At 40.1% G+C, this 21,817-nt stretch overlaps 1 protein-coding gene and 1 long non-coding RNA gene across 2 annotated transcripts in view; one reads left to right on the top strand and one right to left on the bottom strand.

Annotated features, from left to right (window-relative positions):
- Positions 1-79: 79 nt before the first annotated feature.
- Positions 80-8,723, top strand: LOC119617454. The gene is made up of 3 exons (XR_005233733.1): positions 80-194; positions 1,689-1,743; positions 8,668-8,723. It is a non-coding gene; the product is annotated as an uncharacterized LOC119617454 (long non-coding RNA).
- The window catches only part of LOC108230137 (FERM domain-containing protein 5), a 52,027-nt gene continuing 33,079 nt past the window's right edge, over positions 2,870-21,817 (bottom strand). Inside the window, exons 2-14 of the mRNA XM_017406091.3 lie at positions 17,879-17,983; positions 15,807-15,849; positions 15,053-15,131; positions 13,024-13,121; positions 12,260-12,383; positions 11,185-11,272; positions 10,943-11,031; positions 10,274-10,337; positions 10,082-10,173; positions 8,698-8,772; positions 7,531-7,599; positions 7,308-7,414; positions 2,870-3,654 (exon numbers count right to left, since the gene is read on the bottom strand). Coding sequence (XP_017261580.3) covers positions 3,065-3,654; positions 7,308-7,414; positions 7,531-7,599; positions 8,698-8,772; positions 10,082-10,173; positions 10,274-10,337; positions 10,943-11,031; positions 11,185-11,272; positions 12,260-12,383; positions 13,024-13,121; positions 15,053-15,131; positions 15,807-15,849; positions 17,879-17,983 — 1,623 coding nt within the window. The 3' untranslated portion in view covers positions 2,870-3,064. The remainder of the gene's footprint in view (positions 3,655-7,307; positions 7,415-7,530; positions 7,600-8,697; positions 8,773-10,081; positions 10,174-10,273; positions 10,338-10,942; positions 11,032-11,184; positions 11,273-12,259; positions 12,384-13,023; positions 13,122-15,052; positions 15,132-15,806; positions 15,850-17,878; positions 17,984-21,817) is intronic.

Genomic DNA, 21,817 nt, shown 5'->3' with positions numbered 1-21,817 from the left:
CTTTTCACCGACGGAAACGGAAAAGGGCGACGGGTTTCCTGCCAGTGTAGCTCATTCGGTTTGATGTTTGTTTTTGTTTGTTTTTTTTGTGCGTGCTGCCTTCGCCGGAGAGAACCGGTGGTTTCTGTGAAAGGTAATGAGCTGCAGCAGTGGATCCAGCCACAACGCCAAAGAGCATGCTACTCTGTGGTCAGGTAGGACGACTTCTCCAGGGAACCGAGGGGTTTGGGCTGCACAGGAGCAAACCTTAAAGTAAAGCACCGTCAGGCCTTCAGCGAGCAGCTGCAGGGGGGGCTGTAAAAAACAAACAAACAACTGTACAGCCATTAGATTCAAGAGTCACATCAAGCTCTCCATTCAGAAGCTGCATTTTCTGTCCTGTAGCCTTTCGTGCCTCTTTTTAATTTCACAGATTAAATATCCTCTGTAGAAACACCCAACATCATGTCAAATTTTGTTTTCATTCCTAAAAATAGACAGAAACTATATGTCCTTGATGCACGTAATGTAAAAAAAAATTAAATAAATAAAAAGCAGCAGCCATGTTGTTTATTGCTCTCTGTAGCTGAGAGGCCTGACCCACATATAAAGGAGCCATTTTCATCTGATAACTGTTAAAATAAGTCACTCAAATTACATCCGCCGTGGGGTCTTTTCTTACGTATTGCCAAATAAATTTTAGCTGTAAGTTAAAGTGGCGGTTCAGATTTCTTGAAGCGGGGAGGGTTTGTGGAAGCACCAACAGTTAATATCTTACCTGTCGTAGGTAGCGCTTTGAAAGACCTCAGTTTGGAGAGACGGAATTTGAGTTTGACTGAATTGATGGGATAACAAGACCAAAGTGAGCTGTTGGTGTCTTAATACAAGTCCAATCTCAAAAATGTCCCGGTGGGTCATGCAAACCGTGTTGTATAAACCTTCACAGTGCTGCAAATTTTACATTATTTAAATGGTTATTCCAGCTATTATTGTCTTTATTAAATAAGGACATCTTTATTTGATCTTTTACTCATGCAGGGCTAATTATTGCAGCACAACTAACTGTCTGAAAGCAAACAAAACAGTCTTAATGAATATTAATCTCAGCTGACACTTTATGGTTTATGATTTAGGACCACTTCCTGGTTGCCTGTAAAAAAAAATGGCTGTGTTCACACAGCTGAGATGAAGATTTATGGTGAAAGTAAAGTTTACTCACCACAGGTGCTGCAGCTGAAAACCGTCTCATGAGACAGGCTTCAGGGACAGAGAAGAGAGCTGCTGCTAATTCCGCTAGTCGGAGATTTCTGTAATCCTTAATTTGCTCATTCCTAGTTTGCACGAACCGCTATGAAATCTTTGAGACTGGAGCTGTTTTAGGGATGGCAACGATCCACTGAAGTCATGACAAGAGGACAGACGAGCTGTTAGCTCATCAGTCCAGTCGGTATTAAACGTTTCCTCCGAGGTGAGGCCGTTCAAACAGCCGTCTACAACAGGTGAGATGCTGTTTGTTCATAACCTTTCCACAGAACCCCACTGTAAAAGTATCCAAACTATCCCTTTAGGTCACGACTCGAGTTGTTTTACATTTGTCAGTGTGTTACAGCCACCTCACTACTCTCTTCAAGTAAATTAAGATCTGGTGAGTTTAGGAAAATTGTGCCAGTATACTGATGATGATGATGATCCTGACTGTCCGTTCCTAGAAACTGTACATCCGCTGACTGACTGCTGGTAGAGGGATGGGAGGTGTGAAAACTGGTGAGTGAATCTGGATAAAAGCCCTGTTTGTTTTATTTGTTCAGTTTTTTTTTTGTTGTTGTTGTTTCAAAGCCTTTCCACATTTCCATAAATGCTTCTGACCTCACTTGAAACGCAGCGCTAAAAAACATATAATTTTAAATCTTCAATACCAAAATAACATTTCAGTTCTGGTAAAATATACATGGAAAAAAACAAAACAACCTGTAAATATATAATAGGAAACAAAGTCGCTTTTTGTACAAAACGTACATCACTACTCTTATTCTAGCAGTTATAATTATAGAGTATCATACATAAACGTAGGTGCAGGGTCGATACGAAACCAAAATAGGTCAAACTTTTCGTAAAAAGAAATAACTTGAAATTCATTGAATTTCAATCTGATGGAAAACAAAAAAAAAAAAAAATAAGAGAGAAAACTGAAGAAATGAGCACATTGAAAATACTTGATCAATAAAAATCACATCAGCATTGAACATCAATCTAGACTATTATCTATTGGTGCCAGAGAATCCTCTCTAATTGCATCAGACTAAAATGGGTCACATGACACTACCGGGTTTATGTCATAAAATGTTTAAAAAAACTACTTTGATCTTCGTCAGATGAGCTTGTACAACACTGTACTGAAGTCTAATGGTTTTAAATAAAAAAAAAAGTGTTAAACAGTCTTAAATTTCTTCTCACAAAAAAGGCATTTGGTAATCACCCCGCCTGTTTCTCTATTCTTTTCATTCTATTCATTTTCTTCCCTTTTCCCACCGTTCTCTCTATCTGATGAGGTTAACCTGCTGCTCGTCTTCTGATGGGGATGAATCGACATCGAGTTCCACTTTAACGCCTTCGGACCGTTTGACTCCTGACTTAACGCACTTCCACCTCGGAGAGACAAATCAACTTCCCTGATTACCATTCAATCACCCGTCTCCTTTGATTCCGCCGCGTTCGAGAGCAATAAATAAATAAAGTCCATCCGTCGCAAAAGATTAAATAGAATGAAATAAAATCTGCTACTCTCGTGAAGCGGCAGTTTGAAATTCCTCAGATCGCAGGGGAGTTTTTTTTTTGTTTAAAATGACTTGAAAGTTTAAAAAAAAGTAAAAAAAAAAAAAAGAGGTGAAACAAGGAGGTGGTTCTTTGAGGGGGAGAGAGATTCTGGCTTGGTGTTAAGAGGAGTGGTCCAAGACAGATTTTTTTTTTTTTTAAACGGAGGAAGGGGTTCATGTTTGGGACAAGGCCTCCGTCCTTCACTCCAGAGTTTTTAAACATCCTCTCAGGACCCCCTCGATGGGGCTAACGGGCTCTCACGGCGGCGCTCTCACTTGTCGTTAATGAGCAGCCCGCCCACCCAGCGGAGCTTGCAGGCGAACCACCGTCTGAGGGGACAGAAGTACTCGTAATGAAACTGCTCGAACTCGGGCGTCTGGCGGATGTCACTCAAAAATGCAATGTCAAGGTCCGACTCGGTGAGGATGATGAGGAGGAGGAGCAAGACAAAAAGGAGTCCAATGGTCACCAGGAGCAAACGGAGGACACTTAAGACAAACTTGTTCACCTGTTCCACCTCGCTAAGAGCCGAGTCCTTGCCTCCACCTTCCTTTGCCGATCTACTGTCCGCACCAAAATCCCCGCCTTCCCCTTGTGTCGGCGTGCCCACCTCCGACTCCCTTTCCTCCTCGATGCTGCAGGGCGCCCCGTTGATTTGGCGTGCGACGGCCAGCTCCATGCCGTGCTCGGCCACCGGCGTGGGAAGCACGCTGTCCGAGGGGCTGTAGGCCTCGTCCGAGATGACCGCCATCCCGTCGCCGGCATCCGCGGCCTGGCTCCGGGAGCGTGGCATCAAGGATTCCCCGTGGGACACGGAACGCACCGGCGTGGAGTGGGCGCTGTCACGCAGGGACTCCAGGCCTGGTGGTGGAAGGGGAGGGGGGTCAAAGGGGAGCATTAGGAGGAGAAAATAAATGGTATTACTGCACACACCTTACAGCTTGAGTCAAGATTAGTCTTAAGATCTGAGCTCATGTTTCTGAACAATCGTTAATACGGTCAGGATTAAAAAACTGAGGATATTCAAGGAGCCATCTACAACAGGTAAGATATCGTTTATGACCTTTACACAGAACCTCATTTCGAAAGACTTGACCTATTGCTTTAATAACCTTTGAAATAAAATTTGATAAGAGAAAAAAAACAGAAACTTTCATCTCAATGAGATGTTTTCAACCATGATAAGGATAAAATACTCTTAACCAAGGATGAGAAAGAGTAAAATCAAACAGCCTTATCACTGAATTTTCTTTATGAAAGAATGAAGGACTTATGAGCTGTTATATAATGATTTTATAAATCAGCTATTTAATTAGTTAGTATTAAGCCCCATAATGAAAGGGTCAAAGGCCCTAGATAGAAAAAAATACACACTACACACATACAGTACAAACACCAGACAAAATGCAGCAGTCAATATTCTAAGTATGTTGGATGTAACGTTCCTTATTATGTGAGTCTAGAGTTCCAGGTTTGAGCTGCTCTCTAAGAGAAACTGACTGCCTGACTTTTTACCAGGAAGCTTTATATTCGAGGCCCGGTTTCCACCATGTGTCGTTCATGGACACACTGTAAAGTTGTTCACATGACTGTTTGTTACACAGAAGTCTGAGTGCAAACTCCACCTTGACACCGAATGTCTGACTCTTAGTTCCTCTGAGCTTAAATAAATCATCCCACCAACTAAACTGAGCTGAACTGATCTCTTATCAGCTTCTGTTGCACATTTAAAAACAACCATAGCTGACCAAAGAGTCTTATGGAGAATATAAGATCAATAAATCAATAAAATGAACTTCAATAAAACACGTGAATATCGTCTAATATCCTGCAGCCAGAAGTCTTTTTGCATTCAAAACGATATCAAGACATATTGTAAAAAAAGCAAACCAAGCTCTCTGATCATATGGCCAACATTTTTTTATTTTAAATCTACCGATATTATTTGTTTCCACTTTAGATGTTAAGACTTTACAGTTTCTCTCTTTCTTCAAAACAAAGCTTCATTCTGTTGCTCCGAACACAAGGATTTTTTCTTTTCCTGTAATTTGTTAGTGAATATATATCAGGTTAGTTTAGGCTTTAAACACTAAAATACTAAGCAGCAAAAATCACACAAACAGAGCTAACAAGATCACATCAGTAAACCTTTATGCGGTTGTTGATCTGCTGATAATTTTATATGATACTGGTGCACGAACGCAGCACGACTGACCAATTTTTAAACACAAATTACACCAAAAAATAATTCTTATAAAAAAGAAAGTCCTGTTTAAAATAAGCAAAACAAAAAAAAGCACCTAAATGTTTTCAAATTCAGTGTTTATAGATTAAAAAAGACTGTTTTTATTAATACTATGAGCCTTTAATAATAAAGACACTAATTAAAATCGGGGAAAAAACATGAAACCGTTTGTTTGCAGAGAAAGTTAAAGTAAAGTTACATTCAGAAAATGCAACTTTACCTTAGAAGAGTCCTGATTTTTATGTTGTTTACCACTTTAGGTGTAGATAGCTCTTTGATCGAGCCTTTAAAGCTTTCACTCAACTCTGTAAGCAAAGGTTTTAGCAAATACCAGAGATACAACTGCAGCAGAGGCATTAGTACAGTCAACGGGAGACGCTCTACAGCGAAGATGAGCTCCAGCTGAGCACATTGCTGACGGTATCACATTCTCCAGTGAGCCAAAGCAGCAACATTCCACCCTCACTGCAAAGAGAAGGGATTAAAATGAAGCATCTGGTGAGAAGGCAAATCGTAAAAAAAAATTTTTAGGGAAAAGTAGGGCAGATTAGGTCCAACACGTAAGCCTCTGCTGACATGAAGCTGCTGTCGAGTGGAAAGTAAAGGAGCTAAAAGAGTATCAGCGGCCATCTTTGCTCCGAGTTGCTCTGACTCATTGTTTTGTGTGTTTTTGTTTAAAAAAAAGAGCTTTAAAGATTTATAGCAAAACGCAGCTTTAAAGGAAATGAATCCAACGAATGAGCCAACTACAAAGCTCTGAAACTATGTGAAAACTGTCAACATCCCAAAAAGCACAGACAACAGAAATGGGATCAGTCTTTCCCTGCCACCGTCAATAAGCCAAGAGGGGATTTCAAATCAAAGAAGCATCAAACGCCTCCGCATGAAGCCCACTCCTGCTGCCTCCGTGATGAGTTTACCTGGAGGGCTGCCGGGCTGAGCGCAGGGCAGCGGCGCTCCGAGAAGAGGACTGCCCCTGGCGGACTCCTGCTGCCCCATCAGGGCCGGATAGAGGGGCAGGACTCCCAGGGCCTTGCCCAGCAGACGGGGCCCCAGGCTCAGCACCCGAACCTTCACGTCCCGGTAGCAGTGGTTGATCATGCGCAGGTGAACGTTCACCCGGGTGGTGATGCGGATCAGACATTTCACCATGGCTGCGCGTCCCTAGCCCCGTCCTTATGGTCCCTTGTCCAGAGTCCAGGTCCACAGGTTGGCCACTCAGCTGCTGCTCGCGGAGGTGAAACAGCGGCTCTCAGCAAGCAGCGCTTCAGCCACCAACCTCCTGACTTAGCCCCTCCCAAGCCAGTGACATACATGGAGCAGAAGCCCCTGGTTATTTTCAGCTGGGGGTATTAATACCACTCTAAGACACTCAGTCAGCACACACAGAGTGTTGGAAAGTTTTACTGTTCTCTCAAATAGATAGTAAAAGACTAATTATACACAATCCACCTGCTTTCTAACTGTAAAAACATATAAAACAGCCTGACCAGATCGCCCCGTTTTACCCAAAAGGCAAATGGGCCTGATGAGAAACACCGAGACCGGCCATTCCAGGCTGAGAGCCTAATAAGTGACTTTAGCTGCCAGGGTGCAAAATAAACACAGTCATACGTAACTCTAAAATGATCCGTTGGAGCGGATCAGACTGAGTGACGCACACACCTGCAGCAGGCCCCTCTAACATGAACTCAGCCAAGACGGCGAATGGTTTACTCGAAAAGGGGGAGGGGACTCTGACGAACGGGGTTGATTTTCTAACTCATTAAAATTGTTTCTGCCTACTGGTTTGTTGTTGCAGTCGTACAAACTTCATGAGTATATATGAAAGAGAGATGGACGCCAATAAAACAACTAGCTGTTTTTTTTTTTTTTTTTTACTGTTTAGCCTTTACTTCAAACATGGGCAAACTGTGGCCTCAGTGTGCTTACATGAAAACAAAAAATAAGTTGGATAGTTTTGTTTACAAGGTTAATAAGGTCAGTGGGTGGGCATGTTGAACCAGAGGGTGAATGCTTCAAAAAGGGAAACTGCATTTTAGTTGTGTCACTTCTTTAATCCCAGAGTTCAGGGTTTTTCTCCCAAAGAGAGTGTCTACGCAAAAGTGGCCAAAACATTTTTGGACTACGCTGCACACTTTTGTTCATCTTAAAAGAAAGAAAAAGCCTCAAGCTAGAAGTCATAAGTGGCCCCTAAATACATGGTTTAATTAGGTCCACGTGGCCCTGCTTTAGTTCATGCTTGAAGGAGCTCGAGCTCAGTTCTTACCCTCCATGATGGATATGTGCACGGCTCTCCGACGCGTGCGCGGCACACTGCTGAGGCGAGGCCCGTGGGTGATGGACGGACAACTTCTACTGGGCACGAGACCAGCCCTCCGAAGAAAAAAACAAACAGCTATGAATCCAAAAATATCTCTGCCCTGAGTGAAACTAAGACATGCTGAAGAAGGCGGTATATAAAGCACAGTAAAACCTATTTTTAACTCTACCTGTGTATTTCTGGAGGTTCACGTTTGATTTTGGCACTCTGCTCCATCACCTCTTTCGCCACTCGTCCGCTGTTGCAAAGCACAGAAACAGCGATCAGGATGAGTTAAACACACACACACACACACACACACACACACACACACACACACGTGAGCAGGCATCATGCTCTGAGAGCCATCACTGCAGCCGAGGAGTTACAGTCCATGAGCGTTCATGATCGAATTAACCTGGCGAGTTCCGCTGTGCGTAACTGAATCACCACCAGCCAGACGCACACACGGAGCCTCGCAGGCAAACGAATCGAACCCCCGATTCGATTTGTTTGCCCTTTAACAACAAACTCAACCTGTGACTGTAGCTTCATTATCTGACTTTTTTTGATTTGTGAACCTCATCAGGGTGAGTCAGTAAATCGTCGCAGAAATTAGTGCTTGGTTTATCTGGAGTTGTTTTTGTCTCAGATCTGCTTTATCACGACTCCAATAAAACCATGAGCCATTTAACTTTATCAAAGAAGTTTCTATATACACCAAAGTGCTGACCTCAATAGACTTCTATCCATCTTCATGCACTTTTGCAGCACAGTGGTGAATTAATCTCTTCGCCTGTCAAAAAGTCAAATGTTATGACTTATTCTGTTCCTTTTGACAGATTTTATGTCCTCCTCAACTCACTTGAAAATATAATAATATAATAAATAATATTGTGCTTTGACAGATTTCCACCACGGCATGCCCTTATAAAGGATGTTTACTACATTTGGTGGATAATCAAATAAAACTGAGTCATAGTTTCCCGAAAAAGATCATTCAAATACAAAATGTTTTTAAAGTCCTGAAACCTGCAAGCTGCAGTTTTGTTGAAACTCGATAACTTCCTTTACAAACTTCAGTTTTACGCTTTTGGATGCGGTTTAAAGTGCAAATTAAAAAATAATGAGCTGCAAATCATCTAGAACTGACACTGCCTCGTGTGATTATTCTCTCCTGTGTGTCCTCCGTCCTGCGAGGCGTCAAACATATCCTCCAGGCAGAAGCAGGCTGACCTTACGGCACTGAGGGTCAGAAGGTCAAGTCATTTGGGAAAACCTGTTTCCCCTCTTCAGCACGTTTTAATTTTTTTTTTTATTTTCTCAGCGTCCTCCCCTCCGTGCCGGTGTACCCTACCTGTAGCGGAAGCGACTGCCCTTGAAGAACAAGTTGCTGCTGGACACTGTGCGAACTTGACTTGACTTCTCGAGCCTAATGAAACCAAAGAATAAAGGGAATGGAAAACATTTAAATTTACAAATATATGGAATGTTATTTTTATTGTTTTCTGGATTTAAGACCGAGGCTGAAGCTATAATAAAATACTCCAGATTAAATTATGCACTGCATGCTCAACACAACTCCATACAGCATTCAAATATGTTTACGGAGACATAGTCCACAGGATATTAATGTGTGATATTTCACTTTGCAGCTAATACATCATGCAAAGTATTTTCTCCTTTCTCTTTTGTCCTCTAAGCCATCCACGCACTCTTCATCACCTGAGCTGGCATTGCTACAATCCTAGCCACTGAGTTCAGACGGCATGTTTCGTTATTCATCCTCCCTGAGCTGAAAACCAGAGAGGTCGAAGCTCTAACTCGTAGCTCAGGAGGGAGGGAGACATATCTGAGGAGTGCTAGCAGTCTCGTGCCGGTGCGCTCTCATTCACTGAAAGGTCAGCAGCTACGCGCACCTCGTTTCCCCCGCTGATAAACAACCCGAAGGGGCTTTTAGAGCGGGGATGGAGAGAGTGCAGCCACAGCATGATGTCAGGGGAGAAAAGAATGAAACAAAGAAGAAAATCTGCATTTCATGTGAAAATGTAGTGAGAGTGCCGAGAGCTGAAATTGGCTGAAGAAGGTGAAACTGAGTTGATAAAGATGAAAGAAGCAGAACAATAGATGAAAGCCAAAAGTAGCAACTGGCTAAAGACAGCAAAATGTTAGTTAGAAGCCAAAAGTAGCAAAAGGCTAGCTATATGCTACATTAGCAAAAGGGTACGTAAAAATAGGATAGTGGTAGCTTAAAGTATCAAAAAGCTGCCTAGAAGGTAAACGTTGCACAAAGCTAGCTAAAAGCTACAAACAACAAAATGCTAATTAAAAGTAACAAAATGCTAGCTGAAAGCTAAAAGTAGCCAGAAGCTAACCAAAAGTGGCAAAAGTCTTGCTAAAAGCTAAAAGTACCATAAGAAGACAAAAGTAAAGCTGGTGTGCTGAAGGCGATTTCAAAGAGATCAGTGTTTTTGAAGAAATTAGTTGATCTCAATTTATTTTGATGGGAAAATATCTGTAAATAAGGTTAAATGTACTGAACAACATAAACAACATAGTTACCAAAAAATTACATTTAAAACACCAGTCTCCTAAATGAGCTGAACGTTTGGATGTATGAGCGACAGCACAAAGTATGCAGAGTTAGTTAAATAAAAAAAACAAAACGAGAAATTAAAAACCAGGAAAACAATACTGCGAAGGCTGATCAGCACTCACACAATTAACATTTGTAGACTCACTTGTAAAAGGCTTGATTCTCTACGCCACACTTCCAAAGGTGCTTGCATGCCTCCGGCGTGGGCGCAAAATATGTCAAGATGATCTTTTTGTCCTGAGTTAACGGAAACAAGAAGACAATTTACCAAACTGAGACAGAATAAAGCCTTACTCCACAAACAGAGGAGAGATCTTCTGCCTTCTCATGCTCTCACCTCCTTCTGGTTTGCATATACGTGGAAAGTCTTGCCTTCGAACTTCAGTTTGGTCACCTCGTTCCTGTCCGGGGGGGGGAGAGAGAGAACGCGGCAACAGTTACGGCGAGCCAAAAACAGAAAGCCACAGCCTCTTTAAAAATTCATGACCACCACTTTGACATCGCATAAACAGCCATGGTGCTGCGCGGTTGGCTGACAAAACAAATTAGCGATAATAGTCCCTGCAGAGAGGGAATGCAGGATGAGAGAAACCCAAGTGTGGCTGAAGGCAAACAAACAAAGCGATTAGAAATACGATGTAATGCATAATATGCCTGGGTTCATAACACTAACAGGAATCTTCTCAGTTATTGGACAAATCAAGCCGCCTTTACTAGAAATATATTAAGTAATAAATAAAAACTCTTTATATTGAGTCAGCCAAGTAGCTTTTATTCTTTATAAACTTGTCCCGTGAATTTAAGTGCCATAATCAGCCATCTGTCCGCAAACGAGCCGCCGGCTCTGGACACAGGTAGAGGCAGATGGAGGACGATTGTTGACGGTGACTGTAAGCCCAGCTGTAACGTCCACGCGGCCCCAAATGTAGAAAATTCACGCCAAATAAGATCAAACCGAGGCGTATTTGGATCTGTAGATGAGAAAATAAGGAGACATGTGGCTCACCATTTGAGAAAATGAACCCTCCTGTTTCCCTGAAGAACCACAAAACCGAACGGAGTGAAGGCGAGGAAAGCGGGGTTCCCGGACACGTCCTGAAAGTCGGAGATAAACATCATTTAGAGATGAATAAAACGTAAAAGGACACAGGTTTCAGAAAGTACCGATTCCTGTGAGGGTGTATAAACCTTCTAATAAACAAAGAAAAGCTTTTGAAATGTCTAAAAATAGCACAAACACCACCCAACCTTGCACGGATGGGGATCAACACCATATGTCTCCAACATCTGGGCTTTCTGCAGGAAATTTCTCTCTGAAGTTTCAGGTGTCTGTCCACTAAGGAGAAGCAAATCCTCGTGTTAGACCGATTATAGGCATAAACAGAGAAAATATAATAAGAAACGTACAAATACATTCATTCATAAACTGATTATAATCAGACAGATGAAGCCAAAACTATTTTAGTTTTTGTTTTTTATCTGTTTATTGTATTTTGTGCTGATTTGTTGTTAAGAAAATAAATAACCACAAGAGGGCAGCACAGAGTCATGTTACGTTTCATTTTTCTCCAACTGCATTAAAACTGGACTTTTGCACTTCATTATTTTTCACTAAACAAACTTTTTTTTTTTTTCCTCTCATCAGCATTTGGACTTTACATCTTAAACAAAACAAAAAGAATTAACGGCCTAGCTTTCCTTGAATGCATACCGCTCGCCGTATTTCACGGCAGAGTTTTAAATTAAATTTTTAATTTCTGTCGAGAACTGATGGAGCTGAGGCCGTTTTGGACAAACGTTGAAAATAATAATTTCATGCCCTCAGAGTATGTGTTGAGGATGACTCTCCACTACTACCACACCAGATTTTAGCTCAGCATCCGTAAAATTAACTGACTTATAACGATTCTTGTGTTTTGTCAATTAGTTGTGGCAGCCATCTTAAACTGGACTGACTCCAAAAATGCATCAGTTGTAGTTGTGCATCTACAACTGCATGTTTCATTACAATTTGTCCACTCATGAGTTCATGGGATAATTTTGTGACAGACAGACACGAGTAAAAACATACAATTGTCCACTTTTCCCATTTCTGCATTTCTGGGCTAGAATAAGAAAGAACAAGCTACAAATAGATGAGCTGACATAGAGTAGAGAGAGTTTATCTTTTTGATCAGAAAACTGATAACTCACTGCATAGTTAACTACAGAAATGCCAGGGGCAGTCTAGAGGATTTTTTTCGGGGGGGAGTGCCGATCAAGTGCATGATCTGCAGGTATGTGAAGCAGACATCAACTGCTCGTGTCCTTTTTTTCCTCTTACATCAGCTCCGTTTTGTGTATTTCGGCAATCCGGCGCTCCAGCCTCTCCGAATGTTTGGGAAAGAACTGGAACTTGGAGCTGTATCCTTCTGGATGCTTCCCAGGGTCGTAATCACCAATCTCAGCTAGAGGAAGAAGCATCAAAAGGGGAAGAAAAAAAAAAAAAAAAGGTTAGCTGCTAAATATGTTCACACACACGAGAGGGGACCGACTAAACACAGCCAGGATTATGTGTGTTCCTTCATGCCACGTAGCAATCCCTCAGATGACCCTGATGCTGATTTCTCTCTGCGAGGAGAAGCTGACGAGACGAGGCGGCCCATCTTTAATTTATCAGAACCTCCTCTGGAGGACCAGCCTCCTCTGCAGCCTTATCTTGTGTGCGTGTGGTGAGAGACAACAGATAACCTCATAAAACCTTTCACCCAGACCCAAAATGGACTTCTTGTTTTCAACCAGCAATGATGCAAGTTATAATACCATAGAGATTAATTTACACCTAATCTAAACATCCGTTTTTAAAATAAATCCCTAAAAAAACAAGCAAGAAAAGCCAGTTGCATCCTAAAGGTTCTATAGAAATATCTGCCCCTGCATCACTTAATTAGGATTTTCACAACCTCATAAAAATTCCACAGAAAATCTTTTAGCTTGGCTGACAGTATTTATTAGCTCTGAGACCTACGGCGCATTATAAGACTGGGTCTGGGAGAAGTGAGAGGCAGAGAGTGGTACAAGTCATTTCCATCTGTCTCTTCTAGTTACCTTGAAGGATGTAGGCAGCCAGCATGGCTGCATCCGAGGTTTTACACAGGAGACGCCCGTGGTAGAGGTCCCTCTTGAGCTGCAGGAAGACCAGATATCTAGAGGATGAAAAAAAAAAAAAGTCAAAATATCCTTTTAAAGACAGATACGTCTCTAAATGAAAGCAGAAAAAGAACAAAAAAGCACTTCAACACACGGCATTAATCTCAAACGGTCACGTTCCCTGTGCGTGGTTCGAATGTTTTCTTCTGATTTAGTGGAAATGAGAGTTTTGTTTTGGACAGAGGAGTCCTGCAAAGCCCTGCAAGAAAAGCTCTTTCCTCTTACAGCCTCCAGCCTACATTCAGACTCAGCCACTGAGCTCCTGAAGCATGAACTTTAACGAGACATTTATAGCAAAGAAGATGATAATGACAGTGGCGCTGACTTTTATTTCTTTCCTGTCATTATGCAGCTTAAGAGTTGAGCCCAACAGTGGAATAACGGAACATATAAGCAGACCTACAGTACTGTACAAAGATTTTAAACCACCCTGAATTTCTTCTTTTTTTTTTTCAAGGAGCCAGACTTTCTTTAAAGCCTTTCAGGTCATCTTGATCAGCAGAATTTCAGGCTTTCTGAAGGTCCTTTTTATAGTTTTCTTTGGCGTTTAGGAGTCGTCAGAATGATTCATAGGTCAGAGTTACAAACAATACGAACCAGATTCTAAAAATGGTCAAGTGTTGGACTAAAATTAATGAAAAGGCACCTGAAGTTCAAAAAATAACCTTAAAAACTCTTTCAGAAAACCTGAAGAACTACCAATTAAAACAACATTGTTTCATCCCTCTCCCTACTGCTTTCACAAAGGCTAACAGAATTTACAGCAATTTATAAAAAAAAAAAATTAAATGCATGTTGCTCTCACAACAGCATATCGGACAAACTCATTTTAAAAGGTGACAAATAAAGAGTTATGTTAATGGCTTTAACATTAATCAAAACCAGAGAGGAGCTCACGCACGCAGAGCAGATCAATATTTCCTCGGGCATCAATCTTCACCCACAGCACCTGATAATGCGGCTCTTAAATGTCAGAAAGCACGCTTGTGTTTTTCCATCAACGAAAGGTGAAGCCGTCTGCTGTAAAACAGGCCTCCATATCTATATTTTGGTGTTTGCTCAGCATTGCAGGCTCCCCTCTCTCGGTGTAACCGAGTGTACAGTACAGCCTGAACGAATCCTGCAGGCAGCTGAATATTTATCCTCTCCCACCCTCCGTGCTCTGACCTCTCCACTGTCATAATCATGTATCACTCTGTCCTCCTTCCTCCCACTCCTCCCTTTGCCTTCACACTTTCAATCAGCCCTCCTTGCCCCCACCCCGCCATGTCTCCCCCTATCCACTCTCCTTTCATTATACACACTCTACATGTGGCGAACGCTGCATCTCATTACACCTCAAAACACGGAGTGGGCTCCTCTCCTTCCAGTCGGTAATGAAAGCACGGCATTCAGCAGCTGGAGACTCTCGGCGCTATCTGAAGGGAAAATAAACTTGCCATTTTCAACCATTTCTGCAGCGTAATTTGAAAAGAAATTATTGTCACAGAGCTCCATCAAGAAAGAGTCACGGTGAGGATAAAAATGTGCCCATTAACGCCTAAAAAAAACTTGCATGAGGTTGCTTTTATCGCTTTATCTATTATCCTAGTGAGCTACTAGGAAAGGCTTTTTGCAATCCTCACTTTCCCACAGCGCCTCTGTGTAATATTTATCATAATGCTTTAGAGTCAAGTACTCTGTCATTTTAATTATGAATAATGTTTTAGATTGAAGCCTGTTTGCTTTGTCTGCATGTTTCACACTTCTGTCTGCTCGGCGGTTAAAAAGCAGAGAAAAATGTCAAAAGTCTGGTTTTAAAGGTTTCGCCAAATGACGAAAGACTCTCTAATAATGTCTCTTTGCTGATCTCAAAACTGAAGTGCATGTAAATTATAGCTGTGGAAGGGGAAAGTGGAACAAGAGGGCCTTTATCAACTTCACATACCGAGTGATTTCCTCCTTGAGAGACGCAGGATCGGGAGGGTAGAACTTGACTCTCAGACACATGGTGAAGGGAGGCTGAGCTGCAGGGGGGCGGGGAAAAAAGACAGAAAACATTAAGAGGGAGAGCAGAAACGACGTAATTCCGTAGAAACAGATCAAATTTAAAGAAAAAAAAACAACAGAACGAGGGTGAAATTACACTGTCGCCTGACTCAAATTGTGACATCAATAGAACAGAGTTGCCGTTTTTGGGGGATTTCAGTAAAGTGCACTTATTGCACGTTAATGTTCTGCACTTTAAAGGACAAAACAAAACCTCACATAGATTTCTATAGCTATTTGAAAGCACAAAAAGTAGCAGTACCAGCTAGCTGGAGCCCTTTCCGTGCAGCCTGGAGCAGTTCCTGCAGGAATATAATAATCTTCCTGCTAAAATAATCATGTAATGCAAAACTGATGATAATGTAAAGGTTTGTAAAGTAGTGCTCACATGAACTGCTATAAAAGTATCAGTAGCCACTTTGCTCCTGGAATAGCCATTAGATTGTCAACCTGGTTAGAATAGGTCGTCCAAAAAGCTATCTACAACAGGTAAGATATTTATTGTTCCACAGAACCCCACCACAAAAAGCTCTTAACTATCCTTTTCATTTTCATTCATAAAATCAACTACACTTTACGTAGGATGGACTAAAATATATTTGATGTCATTTCTCAGTTTACCAGATTATTTGGAGCTTAATGGGGACACTTACATTTCAATTGCTTCGCGATAGATTTTGTGAACTCCAGCCAGTGCTGCGTTAGAAAGAAACAAACACAAATCAAATGCAAACAGGTTCATTTCACATACCTCCGAAGGAAATCCTCACATCATATGATTAAGCTGACACTTTCACTCTCAGTTTCCATGATGTTTAGCTGTTACTACTGACAGTTTTCTGGAGAAACCTGTTCGATCCGCACACACGGTGTCATAACAGTGATTGTGAGGCGCGATATGTTAAAACATCAAACGTAACGGCTCCGCAGCGTCTCCTTTAATTAATTTGTTGAAAAATTTAAGCTCAAGCTGTTTTGTTTCACATCGCTTAAGAAAAATATCATGTTTTTGTTTTTTCTTTTGACCCTGAGCAGAAACCCTATATAGACACATACCCTTTTTTATCTTTATAAAACCCTTATCCTCTACTGTGTTCAGCATTTTTCTACCAGTCTGCTTTTAGTCCTGAGTGACGGCTCTGAAAACGCAGCATCAGCAGCTCATCTGGAGAACCACAAACATGAAGATGTTCCTTCAGAAACCAAACAGAACCGCAGTAGGGCTGTACTTTGGACCAGACTCTCATTATTTGACTAAATCACATTTGTTCGGTTTTAAATTCAGCTGGACTTTAGATTTTTTTATACAAAAACAAAGCAGTGCAATCAGTTAAATTACATGTAGTTTATATTTAATAATCTCTGCTTCTTTTGTGCTGTTGGAAATGATATTTTTAAGTAAAAGGTATCTTTGAAACCAGCTGTCAATAATTATTATATTGTTAGGAATTAAAGCGGTAATCCAGATCTTTAGAAGTGGGTAAAGGTTATGGAAAACTAATATCTAACCAGATGTGAAAATTATCAGACAGATACAACAGTTAAATAGCTCTTTGAACAACCTCAGCTTGGAGAAAAATAATTTCATTGCGACTGGAATAACAGATTAATAGCTTAGCTGAGTGGTGCCAAGACCAAAGTGAATCTTAAAACAACTCAAATCTCATAAAATCAAAGAGGTTCGTGCAAATGGTATTTAGTGAACCTTTACACAGTCATCAACTTCACATTATATGGATATAAACTCAATTAGAGCTTATTATAGTTAAGTGAAAGTGTAAATAGTGTCAGCAGCAGCAGGAAGCTGTAGCATTTTAACCAGGAGCATCATATTTCTGCTGGAATAACAAAGCTCTTGTATGAACTGCTATATAATTTTTGTAACTACAGTTTTTTTAAGGTGGCAGCAATCCACTTTGGTCTTTGGTCACTGAGAAAACTGGTTAGCTTGTCAATCCAGTCAGAATGCAACTCTTTTTCTCCAAACTGAGGATGTTCAAAGAGCCATCTACAACAAGTAAGATATTATTTATTCATAACCTTTCCACAGAACCCCACTTCAAAGATCTGAACTGTCCCTTTACATGGCTTTAACACACACCATCAGTCCTATAATTATGGTAACGATTTGCTAAGCTGGACTCTTTTCCAAGTCTAAAGTTGCCCGTCTTACATTCCCGTACCAAGCCCCGGTGTCCTGCGTGAAAGCCCAACCACCGACTTCAGATTTAATGTCACACAGCTCGTGAAAAAACGTGCGTTGTTGTGCCTTTCATTGTTTCATTCCTAAAACAAAAGAGTTGAAGGCTGCTCCATTCATAAGAGCAGCCTTGGTGTTCTCATTTGACAAAATCTCATTCATTAAAATTCAAGAACGTCTCTCTCTGGACACAAAATCAACAAACGCATCAAGTGAACGATGAGTCATCACTATTTTTTTTATTGTATACCTAAAATATAATTTACATTGCTGGAAAAAAAAAGGAAAACAATACTTGTCATTGTTAGGGTGAAAGCTGCTCTATACAAGATGTATTATGCAAAAGATGTGGCATTTAAACAAAGCATCACAGCAGCTTAAAACACATTACAGAGCTGCTGCAGACTCGCAGTGTTTGCGATTTCTTTCTACGCATTAAAATAATAAAATCCATTCATATCAAACACATATCAGCAGCGAAGGAAAAGGAAGAAAATGGCCGCGTTCACACGAACACATGCTCACCCGCTGCTTGTCTGGGTCGACATATCTGATGCCAAAATAGTCTTTTTCTAGTAAGTTCAGGTGGTGGCAGATGAGGTCGAACAGATACTGCCCCTTTGCATCCCGCTGCAAAGAAAAAAAAGAGGAAAAGAAGACAATTCAGTGACCTTGTCATCAGTAATAAATCACCCTTAGAGCTGAACAACTAGAGTTTCAACAGGTTAAATACGAGCTTTTATACGAAATATGCTTGTGTTCACTTTTTAAACACACTAACACAGATATTCCAGCTTTTCCTAAACAGCCAGAGACATCTGAAGTGTCTGAAATAAACCCAGGCATGCAGCTACAAGAAGCAAAAGAGAGGGGAAAAGGTTAAGAAGTGTCTCACTGGCGTGTTAATATGACAAGATCTGATTTTCAGGACGGGTGTTCCGTTTGGAGAAATACTTGTGCATCTTCCACTAGATCCAATCAAACATACATGTAGTGCCCTCCTCTCTGCTGATTAAATAATTTTCTGTCTAGAAATACACTAATTAACATATTGGCCACTTTTTAAAAAAAAAAAACATCAGCAATCAGCTATGCCTGTGCAGACTTAATCAGTCACCAGCTGCTACAACCAGCTCATTGTAGCCTCCAATTTAGTAGTTTTAAGTGAAAATGCTCCTTTGTATGTCATTTTTAGGTGCACACGTTCTTCTAAGGCTTGTTTGTTATACGTTTAATTAAATAAAGCAATTATTGTTCTTTTTTGTTAATTGAAAAATACATATTGGCCAAGATTAACTAAAATTCGGTGCTGTATTTAGGCTGTCAGCTGCCCTGATTTCTAAAGATAAATATCAGCAGCCGCTATAGAAAACCTCTAATTCCAACACCGCAGCAGGACACGGAAAATTACCATAGTTATTATCAGATGCAGAACAGTTTTCAGTAAAAAGCTCTAAAGTACCCATCGGTGTTACCTTCCTGAACAAAACCAGAGAGGAGAAATCAACAAATTGTCAATATAAGCCTTTTCTCCCAACATTCCAGCAAACAGGCTCAACCAACTTTACTAAAAAACAAATAAAGTTGTCAAATTGTAACATTTAAGCATTATTGCAGAAATATTAAAGAGAGCGTATAATAAACGCCAACATATATTCCAGATGGAAGAGTTTCCTTTTTTTTGTCTGCATGACTTTTCTATTTTTTAATTTTTTTATTTGCCATCTTTCTTTTTATTTGCTCAAAGTGCTGCTATTTTTTTGCCAAAAGCGATTTTAAATCAAAACACATCTAAAATAAATAATTTGAACGTGTAAATAGACTGTTTTAACTTATAATGCTTTACTATATTTCTTTTTTCATGAATGTACAATTTGTATTAAATTACAATCATGTTTAATTTAGCAAATATTTAAATGGGAAAAATGTTTTTTTAAAGGGTTTTTCTTCTATATATTCCTCAAAATAAAGTACTGATATTTAAAAAGCGAGCCAGCCATGTCCGGGGCTGGACGAACTCCTTCCTCTCACTCTCCTCCCTGCTGTTACTCATTCTGCAGATAACAGCCACTTAATTAGGACAAAGGCCTGTCAATACGGCGATGCTGTTAAACCACCCTGACGATCTGTGACCAAATGCTGACCGGAGCTCTCTGACTGGGGGGGACACTGACCTTTTCTGCAGTGAGACCGAGGAGCTTCATGGGTGCTCGCCGCTGTCACTTCAAGATTAATACCCCGCTGTAAGAGCCCAAACCGAGCTGACATGCCTGCTAACTAACAGGAACCTAAAACTGTGGAGCGGCAAGATCACTGGGCGTGCAGATAAATGTCAGATTTTGTGTATCAAACAATCTATACGTAGAAAATTAACAAAGTGATTTTTAAAACATGTTCGTTATGAGAATCCATTCATCCTTGCTTTTCAGCTCAACTGTTTTTTTACAGTCATTTTTTTGAAAGTAACAATAATTTAGGGATAGAAAAAGGAAATACATGAGCTTCCCCAAGTTACTTCTTTGTACAGGATGGGCCACTTATATGGATACACCTTAATAAAGTGGGAATGGTTGGTGATATTAACTTCCTGTTTGTAGCACATTAGTATACGGGAGGGGTGGTGACCATGGCGGCCATTTCGACAATCCAACACAATGGGCAGCACTTTGAACACATTTTATAAGCGGTGAGAAACTTGTAAATAACTCATGAAAGAATAAAGTTATGTGAAAACCAAGAACACCATAGTTTTTTGTGAAATTCCCAATAAATTTGATGTGTCACATGATCCTTTTCCCATTGAAAAAACAAAAGTTGGATCCAAAATGGCCGATTTCAAAATAGCCACCATGGTCACCACCCATCTCGAAAAGTTTCCCCCCTCCCATATACTAATGTGCCACAAACAGGAAGTTAATATCACCAACCATTCCCACTTTATTAAGGTGTCTCCATATAAATGGCCCACCCTGTAGAAAAAAAAGCTCAACTCTTGACATCATATGCATTTAAACTGATTAAACAATTCTGCTGAATCAAACCTATTTTTGTCCAAATATTTTGACGTTTTCTTCACTCAAAACGTGTCTCACACACATACAAGACTGAGAAAATGTTGTTTTTTTTAAAGTAAAACCTAAATTTCCTCTTGATTTTGTCATCGCTTGGCTGTGGGAACATGTAGACAGTAATAAAGCTAAACGTGTTTCATACAGTTCTGCAGGAGAGAAACGCACTGAGTCAGAAACAACATCTGGTCCTTTGTTGCAAGGAAACAGCCAATTTGTTAGTACCCATCAACCCCCCCCCCCCCTTTTCTTTTTCTTCGTACCGCCTAAACAGCACAGCTGCATTATCCCCACCATTCTCTCTAATTACAAAGTTAAAGTGATTGCAGGAGAGAAAGGATGTCCTGAAATTTCTAATGAATACTAATGAGCACTCCCTCGCCTGAACTGGCATCTCATAATAACAGCACAGGAGGCTCTGCAGGTTTACAGAAAGGGTTTTATCGGCTTTGACGTGCAGCAGGAGGAAATTCAAACAGGCGTGACCCCAGTTTTAACACTTTTGGTTAATAAATGATCGCAGAATTGAATCTTCTGTCATAACAAATCAAACACGAGGAAGAAACAAACAGGGAAAAAAAGATCAATTTGTTCAGAACCTGTGAGTCTAATAAAAATATGTCAAACTACTGGATGACTTCATTAAGAAGTGTTTCTATGGCAAAACGGAAAACACACAAGCGCTGATTTTAGCAGCTTTAAGAAGAAAATTATTCACTTTGTTGTGAAACTTTTTGATTCTTCGTGGAACAAAACAATATATCTAAAGAGGTAGTTTGTTTAATGTTAGAATTGCTGTGGAGTTCCATAAAGTGAACAATAAATAAAGACATAATAATTTTTTTCAAATTTCTGCACACTTTGTTCCATATTTATTGTTCTACTGTGAGGAGATAAAAATGCTTTTATGCAAAAGAAATCAAACTGATCTGTCTAAAAACTGTTGTCTACAATACTTTATTTAATCAAGTCTTGTTTCTCTAAAGATTTACAATATTATTTATGTTTCTATTGCGTTTTTTAAATGTGATTGCTCTACCTTTTCTTTAACAATTTTTGGGTTTATTTGTTTATTTCTAGAATAACTTTGGAGATTTGAATTTTACTCATTTAAATCAAATCATTTATTTTGATTTTTTTTGTAACCAAATTTACGTTTTTAAACCGCTTTTTCTTAAGAATTTGAAGAGCTGTTTTGACAACAAAATACATCATATAAGTATTTTTTTAATGTTTAGAAACTTTAATCTGCATGAAGTTACACTTAAGTGTAAATATGTCATGTATATCATCGTCTCTAATAATAAATGAACGTCACCACGCTGAGATTCATCAGTGTTTGTGAAGTTTTTTTTTTTTAAGATGAAATGCTTAAATTAAATTTCAAAAAAGTGAA

Source organism: Kryptolebias marmoratus, linkage group LG11 (genome assembly GCF_001649575.2).
Source record: "Kryptolebias marmoratus isolate JLee-2015 linkage group LG11, ASM164957v2, whole genome shotgun sequence".
Lineage (NCBI taxonomy): Eukaryota > Metazoa > Chordata > Actinopteri > Cyprinodontiformes > Rivulidae > Kryptolebias > Kryptolebias marmoratus.
Note: the sequence above shows the minus strand (reverse complement) of the source record. Positions and strands in the feature narration are given on the sequence as shown.